Source organism: Saccostrea cucullata, unplaced genomic scaffold (assembly GCF_032062105.1).
Source record: "Saccostrea cucullata isolate Sc308-1 unplaced genomic scaffold, CSIRO_AGI_Scuc_v1 ctg1398, whole genome shotgun sequence".
NCBI lineage: Eukaryota > Metazoa > Mollusca > Bivalvia > Ostreida > Ostreidae > Saccostrea > Saccostrea cuccullata.
Genome location: NW_026929212.1, coordinates 350,001 through 366,506, shown reverse-complemented (window position 1 = coordinate 366,506; position 16,506 = coordinate 350,001). Strand labels below are relative to the sequence as shown.

The window sequence follows — 16,506 nt, the reverse complement described above, 5'->3', positions numbered from 1 at the left end:
CTAGATAAAGATAAAAGTGAAATAAACTAAATTCACAAGACTGATTACATGTAAGGAGACAGTCATTTTGCACGTTTAAATTTTTGAAGTTATCTGCCCTTGATGGAAAAGAGAAATTGTTTTGATTTCTCAAACCATTTCTGCAGTACATAATTTATTTTTTTTTTTATAGTTTGATAAAGAGAGAGTTTATGCATATTTCCACCAAGAGATTTGTTTGAAATTGACTTTTTACAATATCTGATAAAATAAAACATGCGCTAGCTGTCCAGAGACTTCAATGTGAAATTCAAGGTGCAACTAATTTGACAAAAATCAAAATTTTGTAAAATCCTTTGCTGGAGCTTTTTTATTTGATAACATCTTCAAATGCTACCATGATTAAAATTATTGTATCATTTATTTATTAGGTCCAATATATGGCCGTAATACATAGTATATCTTAAAGTCGATAATTTTCATTTTATTGCAAAAGAATGTGACCAACATTTCTGCAAAATAACGTGAGCTTAGAATGTGCGTTGAGCTGTATATATGCTGGTACATGTATACAGTCTGACAAAACGACATGGAAATGAACATCAATGAACTACCTGTTAATGTGAAGTCAGGTTCATCAAAGAAGAAGAGAAGAGGTGGAAAACACAATTTTTAATCACATTTACCCAAAAAAGATTTTTAAAAACTATGATGATGTTCTAAAGCATTGATAAGAGAGACAATTACGTCACGTTTTATTGATTCATGGTTAGCAAGAGGCCAAGTCATAAATAGTCTTTTTAACCAAATTGAGCAGTTTCGACTTTAAGAAATTCACAGCGCAAATAACAAGAATTTGCCTTTGTTTTTTGTTACCTTGAATCAGTATAACTTAATCTTTATTTGTTTAACTTTTTATCCTTACAATACATATAATCAGAACAGTGCCTTATGGAGCATTAAAACTGGTTTCTTTGTCATTCTTGCAGAAGGAAAGTAGAGATCTCGAACCCCATTCAAATATTCAGAAAGACCTTGAACAATTACAGAACTATGAAGATCAAACTGGAAATTCAGAAAGGCACATCAACACACATGTAAGTAAAACGCCATTAAAGTGTAGTTCAAATTACTTACAGAGACAAAAAAAGTTCTCAAACCAGGGACGAAATTTTTAAGTGTGAATTTTGTCGGAAGGCATTGTCTTTATCAGATGACTTTACTATCTACATGAGGACACAAAATGGTAATGTATCTTATTGTTGTAATGCATGTGGAAAAAACTAGGAACCAATAAGGTACCTTACAGAGAAATACGAGGATACACACAGATAAAACACTTTATAAATGTGATGAATTTGAGAAGTCATTCAGTGAGACACACATGAGTACACACACAGCTGAAAAGCCTTATAAATGTGAAGTGTGTGAGAAGGCATGCATTCAGTTGGTCAGGAAATCTAAAGAGTCACATGAGGATACATACTGGTGAAAAACCATACAAATGTGATGTTTGTGGGAAGGAATTCAACCAGCTAGGAAATTACAGAATCACATTAGGACACAGACTGTTGAAAAACCTATCAATTGTGATGTGTGTGAAAGGAGTTTTTCTGGAGCAAAAGCCCTACATGACCATATGATTATACATACAGGTGAAAAACCTGATATATGTTTTGTGTGTAGGAAGGCATTCACTCGTTCAAGTGACTTACAGACTCACATGAGGACACACACAGGTGAAAAACCATATACATGTGAAGTGTGTGGGAAGGCATTCTCTCGTTCAAGTGACTTACAGAGTCACAGGAGGATATTACAATTAGATGATAAACCTTATAAATGTAATATGTGTGGAAAGGCATTCACTCGTTCAGGTTACTTACAGAATCACATGAGGACACATTCAGGTGATAAACCTTATGAAGGTGATGTTTGCCAGAAGGCATTTAACCATTCAAGTAATTTATTGAATTTAATGAGGATACATACAGGTGATAAACTTTATAAATGCAATATGTGTGAAAAGACATTCACTCAGTCAAACATCTTACAAAGTCACACGAGGACACATACTGGTGAAAAACCTTATATACATGTGATGTGTGTGGAAAGGCATTTTACCGTTCAAGTTCCAAACTTAGACACATGAGGATACATACAGGTGAAAAAACTTATGAATGTGGTGTTTGTGGACAGACATTCAGAAGATCAGATACCTTTCAAAAACACATGAGGATTCATATATGTAATTACATATTTATTGTCTGACAAAATGTCATGTAAATGAACATCAGTGATATACCTATTAATAAGAGCTGTTTTCAAATCAGATATATCAAAGAAGAAAGTGAAGAGACAAATAACACGATTTAATCAAACCTGTCAAAAAATCCTTAATAAAAATCTCAATTAATTTTGATATTATCCTTATAAACATTAACAACACTTTGACCTGTGTTGACTAGCAGCGTAGCAAAGAATGGGCTTAAATCCCAGTTAGCTACAAAGTTATGATGCAAAATAAGGATACAGAAAATCCCGTTTTTAGCTCACCTGAGCCGAAGGCTCAAGTGAGCTAAATTCTGATAATATTGTATCCAGCATCCGTCTGTCTGTCTGTACACTTTTCACATTTTTGACTTCTTCTCAAGAGATAATTGGGAATTATTGAAAATTTATTGGTATGTTTTAAAAATCTTCTTAAAACCACTATGCCAGGAAAATTTAAACTCATGTGTTACCATCCTCAGGTAGTGTAGATTTAAGTTTGTTCAAAGCATGACCACCGGGGTAGGGCGGGTCCACAGTGGCCGAGCAAAGTTTAACATAGAAATATATATGAGAATTCTTTAAAAATCTTCTCATGAATAACAAAGCTGTAATTGATCATATTTATATGGAAGCATCCTCAGGTAGTGTAGATTCAAGTTTGTGCAAATCATGACCCCCAGGGCTAGGGCGGGGCCACAATGGCCGACCAAAGTTTTACATAGATATATATAGGAAATTTCTTTAAAATTATCTTCTCAAGAAGAACAAAACCATAGCTGGTCATGGATTTACTTCTGGATTTAAACTTTTCAATGATATACCAATTTCTCCTTTTTCTTACTCACAGTGCTCAGGTGAGCAATGTGGCCCATGGGCCTCTTGTATTTATTTAGTCGTGTTAAAGTTGTAATACGTTTTTAAGTCGGCATTTCAAAATCACTCTTATTACATCTCGCTAAAAATTAAATACCCAATTTTAAGGACAAATTGCTACATTTGCGTCACACTAAAAATTCCACTTATTCGGTAATTTAACATAATTTTCAAAACTAAAGAATTGTTTTTAAGCAACATATTTAAAATGTACTTTTTCTTCATTGTTTTAAAATATAGAAAACAAGACACATCGGTTTTTACCGAAATACGTTTTGAATATATCGTATTATTCACCTGTATAGTGGGAAAAAGAGAAAGAAAAAAAGGAAAGTAAAATTTTGTTTGCAATGGAATTCATTTAAGTCTAATTTCTAATTTTTCTACATATAATCATCAAAAATCATAGCTTAACACACTACTTTAAACAATTTTTGCTAAATTTACAGATGGAAAAAGAAGTCGGGTCATCCAATTCAAAGATTCAAAGTGAGGCTGAAGAGTCAACCAGCAAAGCTTTTCAATGTGATTTCTGTTTAAAGAACTTCAGCCTGTCCAGTAGCTTGATCAGACATAAAAGAATACATACTGGAGACAAACCTTATAAGTGTGATGTGTGTGGGAAGGCATTCACCCAGTCTTATACCCGTCATGAACACATGAGGATACATACAGGTGATAAACCTTATAAATGTGAGGTGTGTGGGAAGGCATTCAACAAATTATGTAACTTATACTGCCACATGAGGACACATACTGGTGATAAATTTTATCAATGTGACATGTGTGGGAAAGCATTCAGTCAGTCACAACATTTACAGAAACACATGAAAACACATGCAGGTGATATACCTTATAAATGCAGTGTGTGTGAGAAGGCATTGGCCGATTCCGGCTCCTTAAAAAGACACATGAGGATACATACAGGTGATAAACCTTATACATGTGATGTGTGTGGGAAGGCATTCAACCAAGCACACAACTTACAAAAACACATGAGAACACATACAGGTGATAAACCTTATAAATGTGTTGTGTGTGGGAAAGCATTCAGCCAGACAAATCACTTACAGACACACTTGAGAACACATACAGGTGATAAACCTTATAAATGTTACGTTTGTGGAAAGTTATTCAAACGGAAGGATACCTTACAAGTACACATGAGAATACATACAGGTGATGAACCTTACAAATGTGGTGTTTGTGAGAAGGCCTTCAAATATGTCACCAATTATAAAACACACATGAGGACACATACCGGAGATAAACCTTATAAATGCGATGTGTGTGGCAAGGCATTCAGCCATTCATATACTTGTCAGACACACATGAGGACACACACAGGTGATAAACCTTATAAATGTCATGTGTGTGGAAAAGCATTCAGCCGGTCTTATACCTGTCATGAACACTTGAGGATACACACAGGTGATAAACTTAAAAACTGTGATGTGTGTGGGAAGGCTTTCAATAATTTAGGCAACTTATACCGCCACACGAAGATACACACAGGTGATAAATCTTATCAATGTGATGTGTGCGGGAAGGCCTTCAACCAATCACAGAACTTACAAAAACACATGAGAACACATACAGGTGATAAACCTTATAAATGTAATGTGTGTGAGAAAGCATTCAGCCAGACAAATCACTTACAGACACACATGAGAATACATACAGGTGATAAACCTTATAAATGTAATGTGTGTGAGAAAGCATTCAGCCAGACAAATCAATTACAGATACACATGAGAACACATACAGGTGATAAACCTTATCAATGTGATGTACATTCTGGTGATAAATCTTTTCAATGTGATGTGTGTGGGAAGGCATTCAACAATTCAGGAAACTTACAGAAACATATGAGGACACATACAGGTGATAAACCTTATAAATGTGATGTGTGTGAGAAAGCATTCAGCCAGACAAATCACTTACAGACACACATGAGAACACATACGGGTGATAAACCGTATAATTGTGAGGTTTGTGATAAGTTATTCTCTCGGAAAGACACCTTACAAGGACACATGAGAATACATACAGGTGATGAACCCTACAAGTGTGATGTATGTGAGAGGGCCTTTAAATATGCCACTGATTTAAAAAGACACAAGATGACACATACTGGAAATAAACCTTATAAATGTGATTTCTGTCTTAGAGCATATTGTAAAAAGTCAGATCTAGACAAACACCGGAAGATACACACGTGTGATTAACCTGTTAAATCTGTGTAGAAAATCATTCAACCGATCTATATACAGAAATATAGAGACGAGAAACCTAAGAATTGTGATATTTTCGGAAAGGTATTCAATCAATTACTAATGCATACGTAAAAAAATCTATATACAGATATATAGAGGCGAGAAACCTTAGTATTGTGATGTGTTTGGAAATTTGAAAAAATATCCACAGATCTAGCATTTAAACTTACAAAAACTCATGGTGACGCATTTCAAATAAATGCAAAACCGTACAAATTGCATTTAAAGTAACCTACAGAAACTCATGGTGACGTATTTCAAACCTTACTAATGGGATGTTTGTAGAAAGTCAGTTGAAAAAAGCCATAGATGAAGAGCCATTTGCGGATATATATATAAAAGTTTGAAAGCCTATACCAGAATACCTCTGGAAACAGAACAGAATGGTGAGAAACTCACAAATTTGATTCAACCGATAATTTCGATTGAATTGAGAAATCAAAAAAGATAGATACATCTGGAAATTGAAATTAATTTAACAGTGATTTGTTCCATATATCTTTTTAAGAGAAATATGTCTGGTACAGATAGGTACACATATAAGTAAAGTCCTTGTAAACAATGGGTTGACTTAACGCCTTATTTTGGATCTTGATGAGACTACTCTAACAAGTTGAAAATAAAGTGAATCAAAAATATATTATAACCAATAGAAAGAGCAACGTATACATGGTTATTTTAGCTAGAACATATGTACAAAAGCAATGTCTTATTGCCATGAATCAAAATTGAAACAATGATACATTAGTGTAGTCTTCCGGAATTTGACATGTACCCGGAGTGGTTTTTTAGGTTGCGCTATCAATATTAATAGGAGGCGGGGCTATCGATCGGTGTCATTGTTGACATTTTTCTCTCTCCATCTCTCTCTCTAGAAATTCGAATACGTGTTTGGAATATTACAGCAATGTCATTATGATTTTTTTTTTTTTAAATGTGAGGACACGCAAAATTTAAACAACATTTAATGTGCTAAAGTCTGAAAAGGGCACCAAACATAATGATTTACATTTAGGTCATGTTAAAGAATACAATGTAACTGTTCCACAAGTTCACTCGCAGGTGGACATCACGTGATGAATTGTATATTTAGCAGGTCAATCGAAGTCATAACAATGGAAGCGAGAAGTTTGTTTGGAACATGTTTTTTTTGTTAAATTAAGTGTGAGCGCACATTTGTCAGCACTTCTCCTTTTAATATGTCATTATTTTGTTCAATATACAACTACAGTTTTCGTAAGAACAGCCGACAAACATGCGCTGACTTTTTATTCAGACGATGAAAAATGCGTGACCCTGATTATCTATTGAAATTCAACAAATCTTCAGGCACCATGCCTTCGATATTTATTTAGTTTAACTCGAAAAGAGCATTTTAAATTCACATCCGTACCATAAATACACAGTTAAGATATCGGGGGTTTATATGATGGAAAAAATTTACATTTTATGGAACTTAAATTTGCAGCATTTTTTCTGGCTAGTTAAGTCCACCCATTCTTTAACATTCTGCAACGTTTTTGGTTTTGGTACAGAATTTTTCAAGATTTTTTGAAAGGTTTAATGGTACCAAACATGTTCAATTCAGTTCCTTTTTACCCATCAAGCCAGCCTTCCTTTAACGATTTTGTCAAATCAATGTTTTTAGAATTTTCAATGCATTTCCTATGTAAAATGTTGGAAAACCTATATTATTTTTAACCATACGTTTTCTCTAAAACACATTAATTTCATTAAGTTTTTAAATAAAATACATTGTTGTACCCTCATTTCCCATGACATGCATATACTTTGGCTGATAATGCGAATATAGAAACAAGACACAGAAATACCAGCACTGTTCTTTAATTTTGAGTTACTTCCCTTTACTGTAATAACATCTAATCAATATTCATAATGATCAACAGTAGTTGTTCATGTTGTTTGTTTCTATTCTATAATTTACTTAATTGGAAACGAACTGTCAAAAAACATTTTTGCAAGGATATATAGTAACTTTTTAATAGTGCATCATTCACAAAACCTATGGAATCGTTCTCATTCGGTCCACCTAGCTATCAACACTTTCAGATAGTTATTTCACACCTTTGCACTTCCCAGCAATCATTTACCTATTCTAACGACACTGTCTGCCCCCTCAACACAATGTAAACAAACCCATCGCTGCTTTTCTTTTATTATTGTAGAGTTGAATGTATTCCGATAAAAAAACACACGTGCTTTTGTTTCACCTCTCAGCTGTTACAGATGCTTTAACTTTGTTTTCAGCGCCTAGAGAATTCCATACGGGAGATCACTCTCAATGACTTTTTTTCATAAGTAAAAAACCTGGGTAAAACCTTTTTTCTCCGAAACCCTTCGTTGCCAATGACCTTAAGTAAGTTAATTTGGCAAGAGTAGTCTGACATTAATCACAAAATTCCATTTATGTTACAGTCAATTAGCCAACATTGGCCTTTGCTTACATAAATGTTATATAGTTGGTATTTCTAGATGAAAATCTTTGAAAATATCTTCAATTAGTTTTGGTTAAAAAACGATGAACTCCTATGTGTGATGTAAACTTAATTTAAATATTGCGGAGAAATTGAAGATTTTTATTTATCCTGTTTATGAAATTTATTTAAATATGATTGTCCTTAATTACATGTTGATGAAATGAATCTTGAATGCTTTGATTAGTTGTTCATGTGTGTATTTATTATTTGTAAATGTAAGTATTTAGTATAGTATGCTTGGTGTACAATACTAGTTTATTCATATACAATGCAAATTGTATCAATTTATAATTGTGTTCTGCATTGTTTTGGTTTTTCAGCTAAAATCTGACTAATAAATACATTGAATAGAGATATTTTTATTTTTTAAAAACTCGTATAAAGAGGAGGGATATTATACAAAAAATCAAGAAAATGAAAATTCAATTTTAATTAATTATGAAACAATCTTTGACATTTTGTTACGATTATTTATGCACAATTTTGTAAAATCTTTTTTTAAACTTTCTGATTCTCTCAATGAAAAAAAAAATATTTACAAAAAATCGTTTAAACACAAATGTTTGGCTAACCTCATTCAAATGCGTAACTGGGCTTTTCTGATCAAAATTTATCCGTATTAAACTTTTTTATACCCCCGCAAACGAAGTTTAACTTTTCTTTTCACCATGTCCGTCTGCCTGTAGATAAGATTTTGTCCGGACCATTAAAAGAAACTCTTCAAAGGATTTGTCTGAAAAAGTGTACAAATGTTATTCACAATATGAAGTTGTGCACCTGATATTTTCATCTTGATACGATTATTATTTTGAATTTTACAGGTGTTTTTTTTTTCATTTTTATTTTGTGATTTTGTCCGGACCGTTTCTGTAGTAATTTTCTATCAGTATATGCATATATCTTATCAAAAATGGCGATTTGCTGAACTGCTAAAGTATTTTGAAATGAATACCGAATATAGCAAGGAACTGATAAAATTTACTCATTGCCAGGACAATGGACCTGATTTTAAGCATTTCTGGAGACATGAGAAGTTAATTAATTAAGGTCTTCCGTCTTCAGCGGAAGACCTTCTTGTTATTCTTAGGTTTCTTTTTCACTTTTATTATTATTATTCTTTTTTTTCTTACCGATTTTGTGCACGCGATTTCTCGAAAACGGCTTATGGATTTTAATGAAACTTTCAGGACTTATATAGCATTACTTAAATGCATTTTTTTCGATTTGATGACGTCACTTCCGGTTTGGAGATATTGTCGATTTTATATTTTTTGAAGGGTCATGTTGTCTTTCACTTTCTCAATAATGGCTTAAGATAGAAACATGAAACTTTCAGGTTGATAGACCAAAGTCTATAGATATGTATAACGTATTTCATTTTTATCGGAAGTGACGTACGTCGGCGCTCGCTATGGCCCGAAACTTAGTCGTATCGCGAATTTCAAATTTTTGAACACCTTTTCTACACATATCTTTTTACCTGGAAACATTTTGTTAAAACATATAGAACAAAAGAAGTGTAGAATTCCAAGATCTTTCAAATGATATATTGCAAAAGGGGCTGGCTCCTAAAATGAGGGACCTAGAGGGGCCGAAAGTTTTTTCCTTATATCTCAAAAAGTATTGAGAATTTGTAATAGAAAAGAAGCAAAGTTGTTCAAAATGTCAAGCTTTATCTACTGCAGTCGTCAATATACGTTCAGGCGTCATTTCCGGCGAAACCGGAAATAGTCGGAAAACGCGTATATTTGCCGTTCTTGACAAGTTTTTGGATGACATATGTCTCTAGGCGCATAAAAATTAATTTTCCGTCCGTTGTTGTCATTTCCGATCAAACCGGAAGTAAAAAATAAATTTTGAAGGTTTTTGATGAAAATTGAAATTATATAGTCACTGGAGACGACATTGCTCATTGCTTTCTTTTTTTATGTCACTTCCGGCACTTCCGGTCAAAACCGGACGGAAGACCTACTCGTTGCTTTGCAACGAGCTTTGCTCTAGTTATTATTCTTTTTATTCTTACCGATTTTGTGCACGCAATTTCTCGGAAACGGCTGGATGGATTTCCATGAAACTTTCAGGACTCATGTAGCATTACTTGAACCTTATGCATTTTTTTCCGATTTGATGACGTCACTTCCGGTTTGTCAAATATTGTCGATTTTATGATTTTTGAAGGGTCAGGTTGTCCTCGAAATTCTAAAAAATGGCTATAGATAGAAACGTGAAAATTTCAGGTCTGATAGTCCGAAGTCTATAGATATGTAAAATTAATTTCATTTCTATCTGAAGTGCCGCACATCGGCGCTTGCTATGGCGCGAAAATAGTCGTAATGCCAATTTCAAAATTTTTACCCCCTTTTCTACGATATCTTTTTACCTGGGAATATTTTGTTGAAACATATAGAACAAAAGAAGTGTAACAAGATCTTTTAAATGATATCTCGAAAAAAGGGCTGGCCCCTAAAATTAAGGGGCCGAAAGTTTTTTCTCTATATCTCAAAAAGTATTGAGAATTTTAAATACGTCCAAGAAGCAAAGTTGTTCAAAATGTCAAGCTTTATCTACTGAAGTATCAAAATACATCCGTACGTCACTTTTGGACAAACCGGAAGTAGTCAGAAAACGCGTATTTTTGCTGTTCTTATATAAGTTCTTGGATAACATATGTCTCTGCAAGCATAAAAATTAATTTTTCGAAAAATCCAAAATTCCGGTCAAAGGAAGTAGCCAATAATTTGATTTTGAAGGTTTTGATGCAAAATTGAAAGTATAAAGTCACTGGAGACGATTTAGCTCATTGCTTTCTTTTGATCATGTCATTTCCGGCACTTCCGGTCAAAACTTGACGGAAGACCTTCTCTGCAACGAGCTTTGTCTAGTTATAACTTATAATTCTAAAACTAATTTTTTTTCTTCCGAGTCAATCAACAATTCTATACACTGAAAAATATTTACTGAACATCATCAAAAATCATGATTTTATGAACTTTGTTTTCAAAATTGTAATCATAAAGTAATCAAAAAGAAATCATGATTACATTTTTTCACAGTAATCGATTAATTTACGATTACTTGTAATCTTTAAAAATGGATGATTACTGATTACTCATGATTACTTGGCAAACTGTAATCGATTACAGCTGATTACGATTACTGATTACGATTACCCCATACCTGCATACAACACGTCTATATACATACCTCTAAAAATTCAACAAACAAAATTGAACATGAAGAAAGGTGATATCATAATTTATTTAGTTCTGCGCCAAATCACATCAAATTTTTGTTAAATTATGAAAATCAAACATATTTATTTGCCAAACCAATATTTGAAATCTTTTTTAGATAACATTAAAAAATTGTTATGTTGAAACTGTCCACATCTTTCAGAAACAAAAATCTCAAAATATCTTTAAGGTCTTCTGTTTCCAACGGAAGACTTTCTACTGATTCTGATGATTAAGATTATTTGAGGTCTTCCGGCTTCAGCGGAAGACCTTCTAGTGATTTTATGTTTCTTTTTCACTTATCTTTTTATTAAGGTCTTCCGTTTCAACGGAAGACCTTCTTATTAGTCCCCTACCGGTGAAACCGGAGGGGACTATAGGTTTCCTCTGCGTCCGTCCGTTTGTCCGTTCGTCTGTCTGTCCCCGTCAGTCTGTCCTACTTGGTTTTCCACACTTTTTTCTAAACGCTTGCAGATATTGAGCTGAATTTTGGTATGTGAGTGTATCTTAATGAGTAACAGATCAAGTTCTAATTTCGCTTCGCTTCATTGATTTTTGACAGAATTATGGCATTTTGAATATTTTTCATAATCGCTAAATTAAGATCGGGTTCGAACTGCGCTAACTTCCGATTGTCAACAAAAATATGAAGCGAGGAAAAGACGGTGGAGAAATGAGTTAAATTTTCGTCTTAATGTGGATTATTTTATTAGATTTAAGGCATTTACAACTTGAAAATCTTTCAATTTTACCTTGGACATGACTTTTGCTTATTATAAAATGTCATCCTGAAGAAAAAGGGGAACCCGGTAGGGGACATGTACTGCTTATGCAATACTCTCAGAATGCTTGTTATTCTGTTGTTTCTTTTCAACTTTTCTTCTTATTATTCTTACCGATTTTGTGCAGGCGATTTCTCGTAAATGCGCCGATGAATTTTTATGAAACTTTCAGCATTGATGACAAATTATATGAACTTAAGGCGTTTTTTTTTTTTTTTTTAGAAAAATGAAACTTTCAGGTATAATAGACCAAAGTCTACAGATATGTATAAGATATTTCATTTTTATGGGAAGTGCTGCACGTCAGCGATCGCTATGGCCGGAAAATAGGCCTATCGAGAATTTCACAATTTTGACAACTTTTCTACAATATCTTTTTACCTGGAAATATTTTGTAAAATCATATAGGACAAAAGAAGTGTAGAATTTCAAGATCTTTCAAATGATATGTCGAAAAATGGGCTGGCCCCTAAAATAAAGGGCCTAGAGGGGCCGAAATTGTTTTCTTTATATCTCATAAAGTATTGAGAATTTGTAATAGATTAAAGTTTAAAGATTAAAGCAAAGTTGTTCAAAATGTCAAGCTTAATCTATGGGAGTCATCAAAATCCGTCCGGCGTAATCACTTCCGGCCAAACCGGAAGTTGTGAAAAAACGCGTATTTTTACTGTTCGTGACAAGTTTTAGAATAACATGTCTCTGGGAGCATAATAATTAATTTTCTGTCTGTCGTCGTCACTACCGGTAAAACTGGAAGTAGCAAAAATGGCTTTTCTGCATTAGTTAACATAGTTTTAGAGGATTCAAAGCATTTTGGGTGTTATTTCTCATTTTTGTTAAAAAAGAAAGATACTTCCGGTCAAACAGGAAGACCTAACGTTTTGCAACGAGCTTTGCAACGAGCTTTGCTCTAGTTATTATTGGTTTTTTTTTCTTATCGATTTTGTGCACGCGATTTCTCAATAACGGCTCGATTTATATCTATGAAACTTTCAGGACTAATGAGGCATTACATGAACTCGATGATTTTTTTTTCGTTTTGATGACGTCACTTCCGGTTCGGAGTTTTCTATGATTTTGTGATTTTTAGAGGGTCACTTTGTCCGGCAGTTTTCTCAAAAAGCGCTTGACACAGCTGCATGAAATTTTCAGTGATGCTAGAGCAACCTTTGGAGAAAGGTATTAGGTATGTCATAACTACCGGAAGTACGAAGCGCCGACGCTCGATATGGCCCGAAAATAGTCCCTTTGCGAATTTCAAAATTTTCAGCACATTTTCTACGATATCTTTTTACTTGGAAATATTTTGTTAAAGAACAAAAAGAACAAAAGAAGTGTAGAATTTTTTAATACCTTTCAAATGTAACCGGAAGTAGAACTCTTCAGTGTATAAATTACATTACAATGAGGGCCAAAGACCTTTAAGGAGGGAGGAATGTAATGGCTAGGGCCGTGGATATCGGCCTGGATAGCTCAATCGGTAGAGCACCTGACTAGTGATACAGGGGTCCCGGGTTCGATTCCCGGTCCAGCCATACATGTTCTCCTTTCCTGTTACACAAATATTTAAATACCTCTTCAATATCTACTGCACTCTTTGACTTTTTATCAGAAGAATTTAATATTTTCCAGTACGCTTTAGTATTTGTAGTGCGTAATTGCATGATTTTACGGGTAAGGTCAGGCTCATAATTTCTAATACTGTTATCCATGACTTTTTTATAACTTCTACTCATCTCTATACGATTTTGTTTGTTTTCTTCTGATTTACACAAGTTATGCATTCTTTTAGCTAAGTGGAATTTTCTTCTAGCTGTTTTGCATTCTCTATTAAACCAAGGTTTGTTTTGTTTTTTATTTTCTGAGTATTGTCTGGTTGGAAAAATTCCGAAAGTTTCTTTGGCTGATTTAGGAAAAATATTTCAAATATCTTTTGCTACCTTATTGGTATCAGTGTTTGAAATATCATTATTACTCATTTCGATAAGGTTACGCTCAATTGACTTCACCCCTGAAGTATCAATGTTATTACGGAACTCGGCTTCCCTATCGGGGCACCATAATTTTACACCTGGTTGGTTTCACACATGGAGCTATTTTTAGACATTGAACAGGTGGACAAAGAAAAAGACAATGGATTATGTAAATCGGAAAAAAAAACTTCATGTGCTGATATGTACTGATATGTGCCAATACGTACTATAGGCTAGCTACACGTTTGTAGCTGCATCAACATTTCGTTTTACCTTTCCTTTGACCTTTACCTAACTTTTCTCAGGTTAGTGTTTAATTCAGAAACATACCATTCAAGACTGAGTATAATCATGTCCTTCTTATGGTCTATACATACTGATGTAAGCTGTTCAACTGCATCAGTATTTCCTTTTTACTTTGACCTCTCCTTTCACCTTCATCTTACTTTACCTAATTCAGTTAGTATTTAGCTCAATTTTGAAGAAAGCATTTATATTTTTACTCAACTTCATATCCTGATACACACTATTGAGAGCTATCCAAGCCTTAGTGTAGAACAGATGCTCTAACCACTGTGCCATATGGGAGACCTTCAGTTTTGAAGAATCCATTCAAAACATTTTTATCAAACTTTAGTATCCTGAAACATTTTGATCTTGCACTTTCCTGTGACCTTGACCTCACTTGTCTTTAATTTGCATTTTGCTATAAAAGAAACCGTTTGAGATATTTTTATGTAAGCTTATGCATATATGCATTATCTGAAGGGAATTCTTTAATCTATATCAATTTTTAAGATTTCATTTTTTTAGAAACTATTCAAGATATTCTCAGCAAACGTCATACACATACAGATTTGATGTTGCATTATTTACAATGTACTAATAAAACCATGGGGCGGGGCATTCATGTCCTATAAATTTATTTCTAGTTAAATCATTATGTAAATCATAGTTTTGAACCTAATAAATAATTAAATTCTTTCGAATCGATATACGTTCAGAATAAAATTGACAGAACATATCCAGTTTTTTGAACGAGTCAATGTTACTGACAGAGAAACTTTAAATTCTCAACCGTATTTGTACCAGTGAAACATTGCTGACATAATGCATGGTGGGGCATGACCTTGACTCAACTTCAAGGTCATTAAAGATAAGATGTTTTGGGTGCATGTATGGACTAAAAGAATATCTAAAAAACAAACGTAAACTTTTCCAGTCGGTTACACAGATTATGTATTTTTTTATAAAAGAGTTTGTTAATGCTTGTCGCAAGGTCATTTAGAAAGTTCAAGGTCATGCACATGATAGCATTCCTTTACAGTCTTTTTCCTAGTTTCCTTAACAAGCCTTAAGCTTGCTTACTAAATAACTTTAGAATGGTTTGACCTAGACTCAAGGTCCTTTCCGTAGCTATTCGTTGCTTTGCAACGAGCTCGGCTCTAGTTATTTTTATAATTCTTCAAATTTAAATTGTTTATATGCCATTGTTTTCTAGAAAAATAAAAAAAATGTACAAGGTGTACAAAAACATAAACTTCTTTTAAGATTGACCGGAGAAAACTAACAAAACAGCCTTTTGGACACGTTTACCCCCTTTTTTATATATCAATTTTTTTCAATCATTCCTCGCAAAATTTGAAAAAAAGTAAAATTTAAAATGGTGTTATAACTATAGGCGCATAATCAATAAAAATAGATATCAAGTTAGTTTAAATACAAAATTAAAAGCTTTAGGTCCATAAACATGATAAAAGCAATGAAGAATTTTGTGTCTGTGACTGTACTAAATGACATGTCCTATGGACAGAGTGCGAAGTGTCAATTTCCATAAACATGATAAATGATATACATGTATATTAAATGTTTTGTTTGCAGAATAAGACTAAAATAAACTAACATATACTTGCAAAATTATTTTCAGTCATCTATGGTTGCAAAGATATCAATAATTAAAAACAAAATCCGACAATAGGGAGTCGGATAGACTAGTTTTACCACTCCAACATTATGATCGGGATCGACATTTTGACTATTTACAAACAAACACTGACAGGGTGACGAAGCCAGCTGCCAGGTCAGTGCAATTTTGAATTTACATGTAGAAATCTTTTATTCTTAGTAATCCATCAGCCTGTATATTTCTAGGAGGGACAGTGAATTTACAATTGAAACCTCTCAGAGGGCAAGTACTAAAATATTCTATTTGTGTAACATCCCTTGGAAGTTGGAATGCTGGACAACTCGCCCCCAAGACAGGTCGCCCCCAAGACAACTCGCCCCCAATTTATGACAACTCGTCCCCAATTTAGGACAACTCGCCCCTACTCAAGACAACTCGCCCCCAGTTTAAAAAACCAGCGAATATTAAACATAATTTACAGATATTTGATATGAAACTGTTTCTTGAAAATTAAAATAAACAATTGAAAATGTAACAGGAAAGGAGAAAATGTATGGACCGGGAATCGAACCGGGGACCTCTGTATCTCTAGTCAGGTGCTCTACCAACTGAGCTATCCAGGCCGATATTCACGGCCCTAACCATTACATACCTCCCTCCTTAAAGGTCTTTGATCCTCCAAAGACCCCAACCCAGGCTCATCCCTGGCAGG

General features: G+C 33.8%; 1 protein-coding gene and 1 pseudogene across 1 annotated transcript; both read left to right on the top strand.

The window, feature by feature from the left end:
• Positions 1-968: 968 nt before the first annotated feature.
• On the top strand, positions 969-2,250 carry LOC134280095 (zinc finger protein 239-like; annotated as a pseudogene).
• Positions 2,251-3,575: 1,325 nt separating this feature from the next.
• On the top strand, positions 3,576-5,826 carry LOC134280094 (zinc finger protein 91-like). The gene has a single exon (XM_062762524.1). The coding sequence runs from the start codon at positions 3,576-3,578 to the stop codon at positions 5,352-5,354; it is 1,779 nt and encodes a 592-aa protein (XP_062618508.1). The 3' UTR covers positions 5,355-5,826.
• The last annotated feature ends 10,680 nt before the right edge of the window (positions 5,827-16,506 follow it).

Excerpts from the sequence above, each read along its gene's own strand:
- LOC134280094 (XM_062762524.1), top strand. The coding sequence starts at position 3,576 with ATGGAAAAAGAAGTCGGGTCATCCAATTCAAAGATTCAAAGTGAGGCT.